Below are 20,114 nucleotides of genomic sequence, written 5' to 3'. Positions count from 1 at the left end.
AGGTGCTGTTCAGATCAAACTTGTTAGCTGGAAGGAGACAATGAAGAGAATATTGATGAGTATTGTCAAGTAAGAAATAACCATTCTGAATCAAATCTGTGTTAAGAAACAGAGATATTTTTGAATTTCTTATAACTTTCTAATTCCTAACCAATGACTGTGAGTGTAGAAGATAAGGGACTTCTTCTGTGTTTACCTTTCTGTCTGATTCGTTTGAGGAGCCATGCAGCCAGAGAGGCCAGATAATGACACAGCGTCCCCTGCTGCCAGGCCTAGGATAGTGGGGTTCAATGGAGGCTCAGGTGTGGCTGGAGGAAACAAGAAACAGAGGAAAACAGTCAAACAATCTGAATCAACTGATTGGTCACATCACTGATTACAACCCTCTCAAGAATGTTTGAATTTTGGTAGCCCCCTTATGTAGGATATGCATTCATGATGCATTCATGAAGCTTTTATAACCTCTACATAAACGTACATTGTCCTGATGACCAGCAAAAATCCAAGTTGGTCGTCTCACAGAATTTCAATTTGGTTGTGTCTCACAGAGAGAGTAACAGAGGTTATAACATACCTGTGCAGGTAGGTGTGTCAGCGCTCCACTCCCCTGACCGTGAACACTGCATGTTTGGGGCCCCCTGGTGATCGTAGCCCTCATCACAGCTGAAGTTGCAGACAGAGCCCCAGGGATGTGAGGGGGCCTCACAGCTGACCTGACCCCCCAGAGGAACCACAGGAGAGGGGCACTGGACAGCTGAGAGAAGGACACAGTGGTTAGTATTTAAAAACACCACAAAAGGAAACAAACAGTTGTGGATGAAATAATGAAAATGATTGTCGTTGGAGAGCTCATGTGAGAGCTCATATATATATATTTTTTTTAATTGAGTTACATTAACAAATTGTTCTTAACTGACTTGCCAAGTTAAATAAATACATGTTGTTTTACGAATGTACTGATATGAGTGGACGCATGTGGCATTTCAGCAACTTTGAGAAAAATGACTTAATATTGGAGTTGTACCTGTTGTTGTCATAGAGATACAGTGCCTTGCGAAAGTATTCGGCCCCCTTGAACTTTGCGACCTTTTGCCACATTTCAGGCTTCAAACATAAAGATATAAAACTGTATTTTTTTTGTGAAGAATCAACAACAAGTGGGACACAATCATGAAGTGGAACAACATTTATTGGATATTTCAAACTTTTTTAACAAATCAAAAACTGAAAAATTGGGCGTGCAAAATTATTCAGCCCCCTTAAGTTAATACTTTGTAGCGCCACCTTTTGCTGCGATTACAGCTGTAAGTCGCTTGGGGTATGTCTCTATCAGTTTTGCACATTGAGAGACTGAAATGTTTTCCCATTCCTCCTTGCAAAACAGCTCGAGCTCAGTGAGGTTGGATGGAGAGCATTTGTGAACAGCAGTTTTCAGTTCTTTCCACAGATTCTCGATTGGATTCAGGTCTGGACTTTGACTTGGCCATTCTAACACCTGGATATGTTTATTTTTGAACCATTCCATTGTAGATTTTGCTTTATGTTTTGGATCATTGTCTTGTTGGAAGAGAAATCTCCGTCCCAGTCTCAGGTCTTTTGCAGACTCCATCAGGTTTTCTTCCAGAATTGTCCTGTATTTGGCTCCATCCATCTTCCCATCAATTTTAACCATCTTCCCTGTCCCTGCTGAAGAAAAGCAGGCCCAAACAATGATGCTGCCACCACCATGTTTGACAGTGGGGATGGTGTGTTCAGCTGTGTTGCTTTTACGCCAAACATAACGTTTTGCATTGTTGCCAAAAAAGTTCAATTTTGGTTTCATCTGACCAGAGCACCTTCTTCCACATGTTTGGTGTGTCTCCCAGGTGGCTTGTGGCAAACTTTAAACAACACTTTTTATGGATATCTTTAAGAAATGGCTTTCTTCTTGCCACTCTTCCATAAAGGCCAGATTTGTGCAATATACGACTGATTGTTGTCCTATGGACAGAGTCTCCCAACTCAGCTGTAGATCTCTGCAGTTCATCCAGAATGATCATGGGCCTCTTGGCTGCATCTCTGATCAGTCTTCTCCTTGTATGAGCTGAAAGTTTAGAGGGACGGCCAGGTCTTGGTAGATTTGCAGTGGTCTGATACTCCTTCCATTTCAATATTATCGCTTGCACAGTGCTCCTTGGGATGTTTAAAGCTTGGGAAATCTTTTTGTATCCAAATCCGGCTTTAAACTTCTTCACAACAGTATCTCGGACCTACCTGGTGTGTTCCTTGTTCTTCATGATGCTCTCTGCGCTTTTAACGGGCCTCTGAGTCTATCACAGTGCAGGTGCATTTATACGGAGACTTGATTACACACAGGTGGATTGTATTTATCATCATTAGTCATTTAGGTCAACATTGGATCATTCAGAGATCCTCACTGAACTTCTGGAGAGAGTTTGCTGCACTGAAAGTAAAGGGGCTGAATAATTTTGCACGCCCAATTTTTCAGTTTTTGATTTGTTAAAAAAGTTTGAAATATCCAATAAATGTCGTTCCACTTCATGATTGTGTCCCACTTGTTGTTGATTCTTCACAAAAAAATACAGTTTTATATCTTTATGTTTGAAGCCTGAAATGTGGCAAAAGGTCGCAAAGTTCAAGGGGGCCGAATACTTTCGCAAGGCACTGTAGATGGGGGACTCGTCATGGCTTTAACCCTTTTAGCAGGGAGATTGCCATTAGAGGCCTCCACTCGTTTCTAGTAGTCCCCTGGGTGGGGATTCTAGGAGTTGGGAACAATCGGCCAATGAGGGAGAAGAAAATGTAATACTTCAACATTCTTGCCTCCACCCGTCTGCTTTGCATCTTTAAGGACATGTATTTCCATTGTTAGAGTGTTCATATGTCTATCTTGTCAACAAAGATAATGGTTTAAATTGGTTTATAAACTGTTGTCAATATAGACAATGGTTAAAATCAGGTCTATTTTAAAGATGCAAAAAAGTTTGTCCTGACCTGCAGGGTAGCAGAGCTGGAGGCCAGCCTTTCATAGCCCTCCTCACAGGTAAAGGTACAGGTGGACAGGTAGCTGAAGGAGGCCAGGGGATGGGAGCAGGCCATGGAACCCTTCCCAGGTTCATACAGCTCACTGCATAAGACCACTGGGGAGGAGAGGGCAGATCGTAATAACTGACTAAATGTGCCACGATGAAGACATTACTCAAGATACACAACAACTGAAATACAGGATGTCTAAGCTGTCATACTGGTATAAAGACCGATAGCAAGACACGGAAGTAATTCAAAGAAAGTACAAATCAAAAGTTAACGACAAATTTTAGCCGTTTTTTATTCTCCCTATAAGAAGCATTGGTGGCAATTAAGCCTTTCTCGGTAAGGTCTACAATTGTAACGTCTACAGTTGTAAGGTCTACAGTTGTAACGTCTACAGTTGTAAGGTCTACAGTTGTAAGGTCTACAGTTGTAAGGTCTACAGTTGTAAGGTCTACAGTTGTAAAGTCTACAGTTGTAAGGTCTACAGTTGTAAGGTCTACAGTTGTAAAGTCTACAGTTGTAAAGTCTACAGTTGTAAGGTCTACAGTTGTAAAGTCTACAGTTGTAAGGTCTACAGTTGTAAAGTCTACAGTTGTAAAGTCTACAGTTGTTGTATTCGGCGCATGTGACAAATACAGTTTGATTTGATTTGAAATCTGATGGCCAAATGGTAAAGTACATCTAGCCGCTCGAGAGCACCCTTACCTTCCATTCTATAAATTACTTCGTCATAATATAGCATGGGTAGGATGGTCATCTGAATCAGGGTTAGTTTGGCAGCTGGGGTGAAAGGAGTGATTACGATAGAGGAAACCAAGTCTAGATTTAACTTTAGCCTGCAGCATTGATATGTGCTGAGAGAAGGACAGTGTACCGTCTAGCCATACTCCCAAGTACTTGTATGAGTTGACTACCTCAATCTCTAAACCCTCAGAGGTAGTAATCACACCTGTGGGGAGAGGGGCATTCTGCTTACCAAACCACATGACCTTTGTTTTGGAGGTGTTCAGAACAAGGTTAAGGGTAGATAAAGCTTATTGGACACAAAGAAAGCTTTGTTGTAGAACATTTAACACAAAATCCGGGGAGGGGCCAGCTGAGTATAAGACTGTATCATCTGCATATAAATGGATGAGAGAGCTTCCTACTGCCTGAGCTATGTTGTTGATGTAAATTGAGAAGAACGGGGCCTAGGAACGAGCCTAGGGTTACTCCCTTGGTGACAGGCAGTGGCTGAGGGAGGGGAGCCCCATCGCCAATAAGTAAACTTGTCATATTGACAAATTGGATCAATGTTATTCTAATAATGAAACCTAGGCCTACCTGATTCAATGCAGATGTTTTGTCCGACTGACAGGTCACTGAAATGTATTCAAACTGCATACTACAGTAATTTATCACATTTATATACTTTTTTCAATCAATGAAATCCACCAAACTTTTGCTATAAGTGATGCAAGATCTTCTCCAATGACAACAACCCATTACGCTGTTAATTTGGCCTATAATGATCACATTATTTACACTGGTGGAAAAAGTATCAAATTGTCATATACTGTAGTACAAGTAAAGATACCTTATTAGAAAATGACTCAATTAAAAGTGAAAGACACCCAGCAAAATACGACTTGAGTAAAAATCTAAACTTTGTTGGTTTTAAATATACTTTAGTATCAAAAGTAAATGTAATTGCTAAAATATACTTCAAATATTAAAAGTAAAAATCATTTAAAATTCCCTATATTAGGCAAACCAATGAGCACCATTTTCTTTTTTTTCTTTTTTTTCCAGATAGCCAGGGGCACACTCCAACACTCAGACATCATTTCCAGATAGCCAGGGGCACACTCCAACACTCAGACATCATTTACAGATAGCCAGGGGCACACTCCAACACTCAGACATCATTTACAGATAGCCAGGGGCACACTCCAACACTCAGACATAATTTACAGATAGCCAGGGGCACACTCCAACACTCAGACATAATTTACAGATAGCCAGGGGCACACTCCAACACTCAGACATAATTTACAGATAGCCAGGGGCACACTCCAACACTCAGACATAATTTACAGATAGCCAGGGGCACACTCCAACACTCAGACATCATTTACAGATAGCCAGGGGCACACTCCAACACTCAGACATCATTTACAGATAGCCAGGGGCACACTCCAACACTCAGACATAATTTACAGATAGCCAGGGGCACACTCCAACACTCAGACATAATTTACAGATAGCCAGGGGCACACTCCAACACTCAGACATCATTTACAGATAGCCAGGGGCACACTCCAACACTCAGACATCATTTACAGATAGCCAGGGGCACACTCCAACACTCAGACATAATTTACAGATAGCCAGGGGCACACTCCAACACTCAGACATAATTTACAGATAGCCAGGGGCACACTCCAACACTCAGACATCATTTACAGATAGCCAGGGGCACACTCCAACACTCAGACATAATTTACAAATGAAGCATTTATGTTTAATGATTCCGCCAGATCAGAGGCAGTAGAGATGACCAGGGATGTTCTCTTGATTAAGTGCATGAATTTTACAATTTTATTGTCCTGCTAGCCATTCAAAATGTAACAAGTACTTTTGGATGTCAGGCAAAATGTACATTCTTTTCTTTAGGAATGTGGTAAAGGAAAAGGAAAAGTTGTACAAAATATAAATAGTAAAGTACAGATACCCCAAAAAACTACATAAGTATTACTTTAAAATATGTTTTACTTAACTACATTACACCACTGATTATTTATTGACATGTTTGTTTTTGAACAAATTAATTTGCTAACTGTGGTTAAAATAATCTAAAACTGGTTGGCAATGCCCATACACCAAACGCACGGTGAAATGAAACCCTCAATACTAGATTAATATCGCCCTCTAATGGCCTTTAGGCTACACATCCCTGGTCCATGCTGCCTGCAAGGCACTTGTATCCCCCGTGGACCGGTTCGTACCTAAAACGTTCTAATACATTCATCACCGCCCGGTATGACAACTGCTTGGCATCCGACCATAAGGCGCTACAGAGGGTAGTGTGTGAAGCCCAGTACATCACTGGGGCCAAGCTTCCTGCCATCCAGGACCTATATACTAGGCGGTGTCAGAGGAAGGCACAAAAAATTGTCAAAGACTGCAGTCACCCAAGTCATAGACTGTTCTCTCTGCTACCGCACGACATGTGGTATCGGAGCGCCAAGTCTAGGACCAAAAGGCTCCTTAAAACCTCTAGGGTATGTGGGACGGTAGCGTCCCACCTGGCCAACATCCAGTGAGATTGCAGAGCGCCAAATTCAAATACAGAAATACTCATTATAAAAATTCAGAAAAGATACAACTATTTTACATAGGCTTAAAGATGAACTTCTTGTGAATCCAACCACGGTGTCAGATTTAAAAAATGCTTTACGACAAAAGCATACCATACAATTATTTGAGAACATAGCCCAGCAGACAAATCATTACAAACAGTAACCAGCCAAGTAGAATAGTTACACAAGTCAGAAATAGAGATAAAATGAATCACTTACCTTTGATGATCTTCATATGATTGCACTCAGAAGACATTCATTTATTCAATAAATGTTCCTTTTGTTCTCTCTTTATATCCGAAAACCTCCATTTTGTTCGCGCGTTTTCTTCAGTAATCCACAGGCTCAAACGCAGTCACAACAGGCAGACAAAAAAATCCAAATTGGATCCGTAAAGTTCATAGAAACATGTCAAACAATGTTTATATTCAATCCTCAGGTTGTTTTTAGCCTAAATAATCGATAATATTTCAACCGGACAATAACGTGTCAATATAAAAGGTAAACAAGAAAGGCACTCTCTCGAGCGCGCGCATGAAAAAGCTCTGACACGGCAGGGTCCACTCATTCAGACTGGTCTTACTCCCTCATTTTTCAGAATACAAGCCTGAAACAATTTCTAAAGACTGTTGACATCTAGTGGAAGGCATAGGAACTGCAATTTGAGTCCTAATTCAATGGATACTGTAATGGCATTGAATAGAAAACTACACACAAAAAAAAATCCAACTTCCTGAATGGATTTTTCTCAGGTTTTCACCTGCCAAATCAGTTCTGTTATACTCACAGACATTATTTTAACAGTGTTGGAAACTTTAGAGTGTTTTCTATCCAAATGTACTAATTATATGCATATCCTATCTTCTGGGCCTGAGTAGAAGGCAGTTTAATGTGGGCACGCTTTTCATCCAAAATTCCAAACAACTTCTCTCCTCAAGCCATACGACTGCTGAACAATTAATTAAATGGCCACCCTGACTATTTACATTGCCCCCCCCCCTCCCTCTTTGTTTTTACACTGCTGCTACTCGCTGTTAATTATCTATGCATAATCACTTTACCCCCACCTACATTTATTTTTTATTTTACCTTTATTTAACCAGGCAAGTCAGTTAAGAACAAATTCTTATTTTCAATGACGGCCTAGGAACAGTGGGTTAACTGCCTTGTTCAGGGGCAGAATGGCGATTTTTACCTTGTCAGCTCGGGGATTCATGTACAATTTACTTTGACAAACCTGTACCTCTGCACATTGACTCGGTACCGGTACCCCCTGTATATAGCCTCATAATTGTTATTTTATTGTGTTACTTTTTATTTATTTTTTTAAATTACTTTAGTTTATTTAGTAAATATTTAATTAACTCTATTTCTTGAACTGCATTGTTGGTTAAGTGCTTGTAAGTAAGCATTTCACTGTAAAGTTATATTCGGCGCACATGGTAAATAAAATTGGATATGATTTGATTTCCACCACCATTCGTGTTCGTGGCTAATGCTACTTCCTGATGTTGCGCGTTCAGCCAGGGTAAACAGACTGCTGCAAAGTGATTGGCTAAACGAGATGCGCACCATCCAGGACTAGCATTCCTAGGCATTAGACGCTTTAGCATGGAGGTGCATGTTAGTAGCAAAGTAGGAAATCGATTCATTTGCAGCCTTAATGGAGAATATTTTAGGAAAGGACTCAATATCGCTATCTGCCTGCCTTTGGCCTATGGGCTGGGAAACTACAGCCCTCAGGGGTAGTAGCAAACATAGCTGATTAAACTATACCAAACAAAAAATTGTCCCCAGCACAAGGTGCACCTGTGTAATGACCATGCTGTTTAATTTAGTTTCTTGATATGCCACACCTTGGCAAAAGAGAAACGCTTACTAACAAGGATGTAAACTTATTGCTCCACAAAATTGGAGAGAAACACACTTTCTGTGTATGTATGTATTATTTCTGGGGTCTTTTATTTCACTTCATGAAACATAGGACCAACACATTACATGTTGCGTTTATAGTTTTGTTCAGCGTAATCTCATTCTAAACTGAAGACTCATGATTAGTTGATCATTGGAGTCAGGTGTGTTAGCTGGGGCAAAAGTGTGACACCAATCAGGGCCCCGACGACTGGAGTAGGCAATGCCTCATGTCAAAAAATAAATAATGCATAGCCCGCTGCTATTGCAGCCATACAGGTGTATAAATGATTGCAGTTACGTAACGTAGCGTAATATGTTGCGTTCTACCTGCGTTTTCTCGCACCACTATGGCATTGACCATTTGTATTGATAAAGAGGGTAACGTATTTAGATGCTGTTACATCATACGGATTTAATCAACAAATGCCACACGATACCAAATGAACGAACTGTTTAGAACCACTATAATTATTTTATAGTCACTTATTCGTGATTGTTCAAACGACAATTCATATTTTGATTCTGATGCCCGGTCCGCCTGCCACTGGCTTTTATTTAATGGTTTCGTCCCAATCTTTGACAGGAAGAGCCGGTTGTTTACAGTTGGTACACAGGAAGCGATTTATTTGCTTCACGTTAAAGTTAAACAGCGAATATTTTTTTAATTGTTAAATACGTGGATTGCTAACCTATTGGCAATTTACATTATATATATAAATAAATGTTTGTGTCTATGACTGAAGACCAAGTGACAACCAATGCGATGACTACTTTTAGCAAGGCTAGCTTGCGAGCGTAGCCATCTAACTTAGCTGGCTGTCCATACGTAGAAGTGGCACTCAACCAAACAGGTAACACACACTTCAATGTGACATTAACACTACTGATACTGGGTACACTACGTTATTTCATTGCTACCTAGCCATTTGTAAAGCAACCAGGGTATCGCTAGCAAAAAAATAAGATGATTAGGTTAGCTAGTAGCTAGCTAGCTAGCCAGGTGTAAACACCTTTTGCTTTCCGAGTTCCATTTTGCTGTATTTACTCTGCTTGACACGAGTCCAAGGGGCTGGTTAGCGTGACCTAGTTAAATCAACAGCATTCAACCATGTCAGCTAGCCAGATGTGTATCACTTAACATACAGATACTAGTTAGCCACGCTGCCTAGCTAGCTAACTATCTGTCATGATGATGATGATGATGGTTTTTGATCATTTGATTTATTTTAAATGAGGAACTATTGATTATGGTTTAGATAAATTACTTAATATATGTGAACTTGATACTGAATTTGCACTTTTGTACTTTGTATAGTTTATTTAATGATGTTGATGTGCTTCTGATGGTGTTCAATGTCTGTTTTTTTATGTGGTGAAGCTGAAGAAAAATGTCCACAATGTGGACAATAAAGTTTTTCTAATTCTCTTTTAAATCACTGTACAGTGTGATCGTCAGGCACTGCGTCCCGAACAACCGCATCGAGGGGTGAGCGACCATGGGCGCGGAGAGCAGCGCTATGCGGAGCATCATCTTGGAGGAACCGCTCCTAACCCTGCCCTCAGGGCTGACCATGTACTCTGCCGTGCTCCAGGATGGCAAGCCGGCTTCTGTGTTTGTTCACAAGCAGGGCAACGAAGACAAAGTCAACAAAGCTGCTAAGGTAAACACATATGGTATCTATAAAACATTTCTTCCAGACAGAGTATGGCATCACCCATGCGAGTGACACAGCCGTCTGATTGTTGCCTGGGTACCAGCCTGTTTAGCTGTCATTCCACTCTTTGCCACTTCGTGTCATGCCATGTTTAGCGTGAGAAGGAGAGGAATGTTGAAAAGGCGCAACGCTCGCTTACAATTATTCAAGCAACTAAGTGGAATGTTAGCACAAACAGACTGGATTTCTCCAGGCTAGTCACATTTGGGCAAGGCATCACCAGTGTCTCCTGTCTGCTGCCCTGGCTGTAATATATCCTCATGATAAATGGTCACTTGAAATTGTCTGAGCCTTGTTGCGTTATATTTAAGCCCTAGCAGACAGTCTCATCCAGAGTGACTTACAGTAAGTGTGACATGCTGCTACTCATGATGTGAGGCTAATGGAGGGCAATGATGCTCCCTTGTGTATGTAGCTGCCATTACCAAGGAAATCACTTGCCATCCCTTTGCTCGAGTGTGGTATCGTGAAAAAAACAAAACATCAATGTGATAAGGAAGCACAGCATTACAAGGGATAAGGCTACATCCACATCCCTCCAGCCTCTCCCCTCCCATCCTGTACTGCCTTCTATAACCTGAAGAAATTATAGTTTTACATTCATCCTACTTTGTACAGGAGTGAGCCTCTGGAACAAAATAAGAGCCATTAATGAATATTTGGTTCCCTGTAGCACCTGAAGACCCTGAGGCACCCGTGTCTGCTGCGTTTCCTGTCATGCTCGGTGCAGGACGGGGGTATCCACCTGGTGACGGAGCGTGTGCAGCCTCTGGAGCCCCTGCTGGACAGCCTGACTCCGGAGGAGTTGTGTGCAGGCATCTATGACCTGCTACAGGCCCTGATTTTCCTGCATGAGAGGGTAAGGAACACACACACACACATATACACACACACACACACACACACACACACACACAGGCAGACACTATTAATGAAGAATCCCTGCAGGCATCCATTTTTTTTCTCCATAAGACCGAAGTGGTGGACGGGAACGTTTTAACATTTAAACTCTCACATGATTCTGCGCTGATCAAGTATTACAGTTCTCATTTCTGTTATAACAGGTCTTCTTTCTCCCCTCAGGGAAAATCGAGCCACAACAACGTCTGCATGTCTTCTGTGTTCGTAAGTGAAGACGGCCATTGGAAGCTGGGGGGGATGGAGACTGTCTGCAAGTTCGCTGAGGCTACCCCAGAGGTGACTGACAATTCAGCTGGAAAGAACTAATCTACTTTCCATCAATATTGTCTGTGGTTATTGTAAGTGTTTTAAAGTTCTATTCTATTGTCCACCTCAGTTTCTCAGCACCATTCAGAATGTGAGGGAGACCAGTACTATTCCTCCGGAGGAACGGGTAAGGTTAACAGACCCATCACTGTTATTTTAACATTGTTGTATTATTGGTAATTATGCAGTCTTTTAATTCATAAAATCATTCTTTGCAGGTGGAAGGCTTTAAAACGCTGCCAGATAAGCACGCACACTCTCGAGACTGCTTCTCCTTTGGAATGATGGTGGAAACCCTCATCCCTCTCCTGAATTTGAAAATAAATGATTCTCTCAATGGCTATGGTGAGTGGAGAAGCCTCAACTTGATTGACTGTTGGAACATTCCATTCAAACCTTGAACAGAACACTTGTACAATAGGATGGAATTGCTTTTTTTTCTTATAGAAGTGAACATTATGCTTGATAATCTGACTTTGTGACGCTCTCCTTCTCCTTTGCCGGGTCTTGTCTTCCCCTCATCCTCCCTGTCCTCTCTCTTCCTGCCAAACCTCTTCTCTCTCTCCCCACACTGAGTGTACAAAACATTAGGAATCACCTTCCTAATACTGAGTTGCACCTCCCCATTTTGCCTTCAGAACAGCCTCAATTTGTCGGGGCATGGACTCTACAAGTTGTCGAAAGCATTCCACAGGGATGCCGGGCCATGTTGACTCCAATGCTTCCTATAGTTGTGTTAAATTGGCTGGATGTTCTTTGGGTGGTGGACCATTCTTGTTTTCATAACAATCGGAAATCGGTATTTTTGCTCGCCAACTTGCAGATTTTTAAAATGTTATTATAGACTTCGTTTCAAATGCATCAAGAAATAATCATATTTGTTTTGCTAGCGATCAACATTGTTTAAAGCACACTTCTCAGTCACAAATGACAGCTCCAATAAGCCCTTACAGTGAACGACGTGAACTTGTAGAATCATGAGTCTTCAGTTCATCGTTTGCAGGTAAGGTGGTCCTGTGTGCACTGGGCATTACTGTCTCAAAGGAACTAAACGAGTCGAAAGATTAGTTCTTTTGACTGAACGAGTCAATAAGATCAGAGTCAGTAAAAAGAGCTGAACTTCTTATCTCTACTGTTTATGTCGCCTGATTAATGACAGATAACAAGCAGAGCCCTGATATTCAAAGTGGTACTTTGGCCTTATGAGATGTGTTATTAAGTACATGTTGATTTGATTTAAAAGTGCAGACTGTCAGCTTTTAATTTGAGGGAACTCTCTGTATCATCTCTTTCTGCAGTCTCTGAAGAGTTATCAGGCAGTCTGAAGAGGACTCTCCAAGCAGGCCTGTTGACCTCTGACCCCTTGTCTCGGCCCTCTCTCAGCTCCCTACTCACTCACGACTTCTTCAGAAATGACTTTCTGGAGGTCATGAATTTTCTGAAGAGCCTGACCCTGAAGGCAGAGGAAGAGAAGAATGAATTCTTTAAGTGAGTGAGTGACTGTGTGCGTATTTATTTAGACTGCTTAGTGATTTGTCAGTGACAGCTCTGCCTTTGTCATCGTTCCTACTATGGGCTGACCCTGTAAAACGACATTTCACTACACCTACCCGGTGTATGTGACAATACATTGTTATCTTTGTATTATTAATTTCCTCATACAAAATGTCTGCCAATGAACTTGTTACTGTCTGAGCCCACAGAAAGTATCTTCTGTCTGTACGGCAGGTTTCTGTTGGACCGGGTGCAGAGTCTACCAGAGGAACTGATCGCAACTCGTCTTGTTCCTAAACTCCTCAATGGGATGGTGTTTGCTGAACCCACCGCTGTGAAGAGCTTTCTGCCTCACCTCTTAAAGCCAAACAAGGGTTTGTCTTTTTTAAATTTTGTATTATTGGTTATTTATTACCCAAGTGGAGCACTCTGGATCAATGACAAGCCACCTGGGTCTGACAACTTGGATGGAAAATTACTGAGGATAATAGAGGACGATATTGCCACTCCTATTTCGATCTCTTCGATCTAAGCTTGCTAGAAAGTGTGTCCTCAGGTCTGGAGGGAAGCAAAAGTCCTTCCACTACCTAAAAGTAGCAAAGCACCTTTTACTGGCTCCAACAGCCGACCAATCAGCCTGTTACCAACCCTTAGTAAACGTTAGGGGAATTTGTTTGTTGTTGACCAGATTTCACAGTAAACAGATTTTCAGCACGTTTATAGAGAAGGGTATTCAACATGTACACAGCTTACACGAATGACTGATGATTGGCTGAGAGAAATATATATATATAATACAAATATTGTAGGAGCTTTTTTGTTAAACTTCAGTGCAGCTTGGCATTATCATCTGATGCTGAAAAATGTTACAACAGGGATCTGGGTGGGGGGGCCACAAAGAAACAGAATTTATCATTCTACACATTTTGCCATGGGGATGTTGAGAAAGTGGTACCGTTTTTTTAAAGCAAGTTTGTTGCAATTCTACACATTTTGCCATGGGGGCGTAGAGAAATCTGAGAGAAATACGCTTTTTTGTGTGTATGGAAAATGTACATTTTGTGTTGAGTATAATGTCCTGCTATTCTACATGTTGCCATAGGGTGGAGGCAAATGTTTGCAGTTTTTAATATGATACCTGATGATCAATGGTCCCCACTGTGGTCAGTAATTTGACCATGTTTATTACAAGTTTAGATGGATCTTAAACAATTTAGCTGACATGAGCTAATTGAGTGACTGCTGCTCCACATTTCCAAATTGCACCTTGTGTAATTCTATTATTCTAACTTTCAACAGTAAATTGAGACGCCAACTGATAAAATAATTGGCAATCCCAGTGTTATGGCTTCACGTCCCCTGCTATATTGTGGATCGACAGTTACCGGTCTAACAGAACAGAGGGTGTTCTTTAATGGAAGCATCTCCAACATAATCCAGGGCAGCGGTCAGGCATTTCCCCCCCCCCCCAGGGCAGCGGTCAGGCATTTCCCCCCCCCAGGGCAGCGGTCAGGCATTTCCCCCCCCCCCCAGGGCAGCGGTCAGGCATTTCCCCCCCCCCCAGGGCAGCGGTCAGGCATTTCCCCCCCCCCCAGGGCAGCGGTCAGGCATCCCCCCCCCCCCCCCCAGGGCAGCGGTCAGGCATTTCCCCCCCCCCCCCCCCCCCCAGGGCAGCGGTCAGGCATTTCCCCCCCCCCCCCCCAGGGCAGCGGTCAGGCATTTCCCCCCCCAGGGCAGCGGTCAGGCATTTCCCCCCCCCCCAGGGCAGCGGTCAGGCATTCCCCCCCCCCAGGGCAGCGGTCAGGCATTCCCCCCCCCCCCCAGGGCAGCGGTCGGGCATTCCCCCCCCCCCCCCCAGGGCAGCGGTCAGGCATTTCTACCCCCCCAGGGCAGCGGTCAGGCATTTCCCCCCCCAGGGCAGCGGTCAGGCATTTCCCCCCCAGGGCAGCTGTCTGGCATTTCCACCCCAGGGCAGCTGTCTGGCATTTCCCCCCAAGGGCAGCAGTCTGGCATTACTAATGACCTTCCACTGGCACTGAGTAAAGCCAGTGTGTCTATGTATGCAGATGACTCAGTATATTCAACTACCACATCACTGCTACACTTAACAGAGCTGAAGTCAGTTTCAGAATAATAATAAATAAAATGGTTCTAAATATTTAAACTATTAAACTATTGTGTTTGGGACATTCCCAAACCTCAACTAAATCCTGTCATGTGGAAATTGAGGTGACTAAACTGCTTGGAGTAACACTGGATTGTAAACTGTCATGGTCAAAACATGTTGATACAACAGTAGCTAAGATGGGGAGAAGTCTGTCCATAATAAAGAGCTGCTCTACATTCTTAACAACACTATCAACAAGGCAGGTCCTACAGGCCCTAGTTTCTACCTTCTTAACAGCACTATAAACAAGGCAGGTCCTACAGGCCCTAGTTTCTACCTTCTTAACAGCACTATAAACAAGGCAGGTCCTACAGGCCCTAGTTTCTACCTTCTTAACAAGGCAGGTCCTACAGGCCCTGGTTTCTACCTTCTTAACAACACTGTCAACAAGGCAGGTCCTACAGGCCCTAGTTTCTACCTTCTTAACAACACTGTCAACAAGGCAGGACCTAGTTTCTACCTTCTTAACAGCACTGTCAACAAGGTAAGTCCTACAGGCCCTAGTTTCTACCTTCTTAACAGCACTGTCAACAAGGTAAGTCCCATGAGAACAAACAGTAAATACAACTCTGATAAAAACAAAATGTAAAAGCCTGACACTCAAATAGACAAACCTTCAATCTGAGCACAAACAAATAGCATACAGTAACATGACCTTCTCATGGCCCTAGTTTTGTCACACCTGGACTACTGTTCAGTCGTGTGGTCAGGTGCCACAGAGGAACTTAAGAAAATGTAAATAGGCTCAGAACAGGGCAGCGCGGCCGGCCCTTGGACGTACACCGAGAGCTAATATTAATGTCAATCTCTCCTGGCTGAAAGTAGGGGAGAGTGACTCAATCACTACTTACCTATTTGTGAGTAGTATTGACATGTTGAATGCACCGTGTTCTGTTTTTAAATCAAGTTTATTCAAGGGATTACACACAATGAATATATTTGACCAGATTTCTAATTTCAATCTGTCTGTGTTGACAGATTGTGGTGGGAGTGAGGAGTGCCTCCTGTCGGTCTCTCTCTACAGAAAACACGTGGTTCCTCAGCTGCTGAAGCTCTTCAAGGTCAACGAGGAACACGTCCGGATGGTGCTGCTGGCTCACATTCACGTCTACGCTGAGTGTTTCTCCCAAGATGAGCTAAAGAACCAAATCCTACCTCAGGTCAGACAAACACCCTTTTCATATTTGCTGATGTTACTGACTGGTTTTGAAGCCAGGTTGTCCATTTGCTGCACAACTGTTACCCCACTGATGTGAACCTAGTTATTAGGGGTCTCCGGAAAGTTACTTACCAGATGTGTGGTTCACCTCCCATAACTTTATTCAGAAACATTATACGGTAATGTCTGTGGTTCCAACATTTGCATGTTCAGTATATTTAGTCTTTGCTGGGATTTGCCTCGTATGTTTTGAAAACACTGTTTAAATTCAAGATCTCTTCCTCCCTCCCTTGTAAACTGCAGGTGTTGCTTGGGATGAGAGACACAAATGATTCTCTGGTAGCCATGACGCTGCAGAGCCTGGCTGTGCTGGTGCCGTTGCTAGGTGCCCAAGTGGTGGTGGGTGGGGAGAGGACCAAGGTGTTCAAACGCACCAGGCCCAACTTCACTAAGTCTACAGAGGTCACCCCAGAAAGTAAGAAACACATAAGATAACGCTTATCTTTTTTTGATTTCGTATAACTGCAGTGCTGCTAGTCATAGTTCCCTACAAAACAATTCATCCTTACCCTCTCTAGCCTCTCCAGTTCACATAGTTGGAGGGTCCCATCCCCAGATTGCCCAGCCCTCGAAGGTCCTGAGTCTGTTCCCCAAACCGGTAGCAGTGAGAGGGGGTCTGGTCCTGGGGAACATAGACAGCCTTCAGGTCAGAGAGACCACCAGGATATACTCCCTGCCACCCAAATCAGGTAAGGAAGTAATACTGAGAACCTTACCTCTTCCAATTCACTCACATTCAGTGGTTGAAGCTTATACCAGTCATCTGGCCCTTATTCCAGGTAGTAGTAGAGAGATATCTCTACCCCTGAACGGCTTCAGCAAAAACGGGGAAGAGGAGTCCTCCTACAGTCCCGACCAGCCAGAAAGGCCAGAGGGCCGGAGTCAGGCTGAGGACTGGCCAGATTGGAGTGACCCAGAGGAGGGGGAACAGGAGCAGCCAGTCCAGACACACATCCAGGCCTCAGACAGAATGCAGGATCAAGAGGAGGAACCATGGGACAACGTCGAAGACACAGAGCCCACGTTTGACCTCTCCCCCACTGCGCCCATACCAGACCCTGTCGTCCTAACCGCACCACCACCCCCCCTCAACCTGATGGCCGAGCCCCTGCGAGGGGGGTCCAAACCACTCAAACTGAGCTATAACCTCAAGGCCTTAGAGAGGAAGACAACGGTAACGTCTTCCTGGGACAACGGCTGGGGGCAGGAAGAAGAGCCGCAACCTAACGACGAGCCCAGGCCCAAGCTGCACACCGCACGCAAGGATGGCGGCACGAGGGTTCTGGGAGAGGAGTTCACCATCGAGGTGAAGAGGAAGCAGGAGAGAGACCCGGAATTGGACTTCTTTGCAGACATGGAGCCGGACATTAAACTATCGTCTGCTGTAGCTCTGCTGCTGCCTGTGAAGAGCAATGTTAGTGATACTGGGCTGCTCACAGCCGCACCGTCAGAACACACTGAGCCATCTGTTGACACACTAACACTCCCCGCCAAGTTCGCAGCTGCTGACCAGACGGAGGTGAGTCCATGTGAAAGGAACAAAGTACTACTATTCTCTGTGACTAGGTAGGTCCAGGGTCAGTTGTGTACCCCTGGATCACTTTAAAAAGCAATCCACGTCTTTCACCAGGCCCTCGCCGGGATATTCACAGAATCCAGGGCTTGAAATGTGATTTTTAAAGTCAAACGGCTAAGAATTCCAGTACGGATTTTGTCTGGTGCCTCCCCAGTGATTTTTAAGTCTGTTTCCCCAACTCCAGTCCTGGAGAATCCACAACGATGCACATTATTGAAGCCCCTTGTAAACACACCTGATTCAACTGGTCATCTAATCATCAAGCACTGCGAGTTGAATCAGGTGAGTTTACAAGGGGCAACAACAAAAAATGTTTGCTGTTGGAAAAATGGTTTAAGTGAAAGACAATTTTATTGTGTTTATGGCAGTTGAGCCTGTTTTTTTTTTATTACTGATAGTCAAAATACAAAGAATTCCAGTAGTGATCTTTCTGGTTCCTCCCCGAATGTGTAGGTGAAAGGCAGCCAATATGGCATTTCTGCGTGTTACTGGTTCATTTACATTGTCAGGCAAGTGATCATAAACTTCAGGCAATCAACATAATAGTCCTGACTTGCCCAACGGGCAAGTGCCTTTCAGAATGTAATGTCAATCCCATGTACTATAAAGGAAATTCATTAGCGTAAGAAAAGTTCCTGCTTCATGAGTGGCCATGTTAATTAATCTCTGTATTCCTTTATTTTACAGACGGAAGCAGAAGGCTGGGAAGAAGGAGATGACCTTAACTGGGGAGAGGATGAGAACACCTGGTGATTGACAGTTACCTGGCTGGATCTATTACTCAGACACGTTGTAGAGACTTACATGTTGCTGGTTACTGCAGCACTTCAATTTCCAGGATGCACCTCTCCTTAACCAGCCAATCAGAGAACTGGAACAGCTGCACATCCTGTTCTAAACCGTTATCATGAAGTAATATTGCAAATGAAAATAAATGTGATGGGATGTGAGACACTGAAGAATACATTTTACAATTGAGATTTTAATCAAGAGTTTTCAGATGGTTAATAAGGAATTATATCTATGGAACTTGACTTTTGTACTAGAATGATGTGAGGGGACTCTTTGGGATTGTTACCAGCTAGACTGGGGCAGCAGACCGACCTTGGGAATCTTTCATCATAGTTTGCCAAAATGTCATCCACTAAACTAGTGGACTGTTTTGTGCCAAACATTTCTCATCTGGCAGTTTAATTTGGATGACTTTTTGAGAGGGGGGAATCTCAAGTCTTTCTTTGCTTCCTGAGAATTTTCAGAAGATCTCCAATACTCTCCTCACGTCCCTCCGAGGAGGCTGGGGAGAGCATGCAAGGAATTGAGGAAAAGACTTGATAAACCCCTGGAGAGAAGTGAGATTTTTTTTTTTGGGGGGGGGGGGGGGATAGACTTTCAATGAAAGATTTGACTATTTGTATCTTTCTGGTGGAATAAAATATTTTAATTTTACGGTTCAGTTGTCTGACAAGCCTAATAGTGTCTGGATGGAAGCGGGGCATGGGTCATTTTTTTCCCCCTATGTAACCTTTAAGAATTTAACTGCCTTGTTCAGGGGCAGGATGACTTTACCTTGCCAGCTATGTTTAGATCTTAGCAACCTTTTGGGTTACTGGCCCAACGCTCTAACCCAAATGCTGCGTTTACATCCCAGCGCTCAGCTTCACTTGCACCGCGTGACATTTGTCAACAGTCTGATAAAGTGAAAGCAACTGGATATTTACAGGCAAAAGCAAAACAATCCCAAGCTTTTTAAAATGGACCATGTCTAAGAATTCCAGTACTGAGCTATCTTGATTTCCCAGTTCAAGCACATGATTCAATTGCTCTTTCCTGCCTTGTCTTATCCTATGAGTGGCTACAATGGACCTAGATTAAATTATACTGTACTGCAGCTTCACTTGCAATATTGTCTGAGAACTACCGGTAGTGAATTTGTGCTGTAGAGGTCCACAGGATGGTAATGTCACATTCACCAGCAGAGGGCAATCATGAACCTCTTGTCAATCCAGCCTGGACACACCCAAATTACTGAAAAGACTCCATATTCAAGGGATTCATGTTTAATAAGGACTGACCCTTTCCCCCCCCCATACAAACCCTATTTTATAAAAAGGGCAGATTTATAACAAAAAAATAAAATGTCCAGTTCACTAGTGGTTTGGTGGGTTGGCTGTGCTGATATGGGTTATCAGAGTCTGCAGCTCCTGTAGTCTGGATGTCACCCAATGTGGGGTGGGGACTGGGGTGTCGGTGGCACGCCCCTCTACCAGCGTCTGCAGGGCCCTCAGGGAACTCTCAGCTGTCTGGAGGTAACGGCTGTACTCCTCAACGCTGGTTTCCTGCCGTGCTCGCTTGGGACAGGGCTGGGGGGGGGTAATGAGTCACTGTATCATTATCCAAGTCTGAACACTTACAAAATACATCCCAACTT

The 20,114-nt window shown here is 43.3% G+C and overlaps 2 protein-coding genes across 3 annotated transcripts in view; one reads left to right on the top strand and one right to left on the bottom strand.

Annotated features, from left to right (window-relative positions):
* Window positions 1–8,866: 8,866 nt before the first annotated feature.
* LOC139409565 (SCY1-like, kinase-like 3) lies at window positions 8,867–19,574 on the top strand. The gene is made up of 13 exons (XM_071154900.1): window positions 8,867–9,139; window positions 9,733–9,949; window positions 10,677–10,862; window positions 11,087–11,200; window positions 11,301–11,357; window positions 11,449–11,575; window positions 12,529–12,718; window positions 12,959–13,098; window positions 15,870–16,051; window positions 16,354–16,525; window positions 16,629–16,799; window positions 16,890–17,629; window positions 18,374–19,574. The coding sequence occupies exons 2-13, from the start codon at window positions 9,785–9,787 to the stop codon at window positions 18,437–18,439; spliced, it is 2,310 nt and encodes a 769-aa protein (XP_071011001.1). The 5' UTR covers window positions 8,867–9,139; window positions 9,733–9,784; the 3' UTR covers window positions 18,440–19,574.
* The window catches only part of LOC139409563 (fignl1 interacting regulator of recombination and mitosis), a 20,546-nt gene continuing 19,084 nt past the window's right edge, over window positions 18,653–20,114 (bottom strand). Inside the window, exon 20 of one of the 2 annotated variants that reach the window (XM_071154899.1) lies at window positions 18,653–20,046. In XM_071154899.1, the coding sequence (XP_071011000.1) occupies window positions 19,834–20,046 (213 nt within the window). In that variant the 3' untranslated portion in view covers window positions 18,653–19,833. The remainder of the gene's footprint in view (window positions 20,047–20,114) is intronic. The other variant, XM_071154898.1, reaches the window with a different exon arrangement.

This window comes from Oncorhynchus clarkii, chromosome 5 (assembly GCF_045791955.1).
Source record: "Oncorhynchus clarkii lewisi isolate Uvic-CL-2024 chromosome 5, UVic_Ocla_1.0, whole genome shotgun sequence".
Taxonomy (NCBI): Eukaryota; Metazoa; Chordata; class Actinopteri; order Salmoniformes; family Salmonidae; genus Oncorhynchus; species Oncorhynchus clarkii.
The sequence above is the reverse complement of the archived record's forward strand: the minus strand, read 5'-3'. Positions and strand labels throughout refer to the sequence as shown.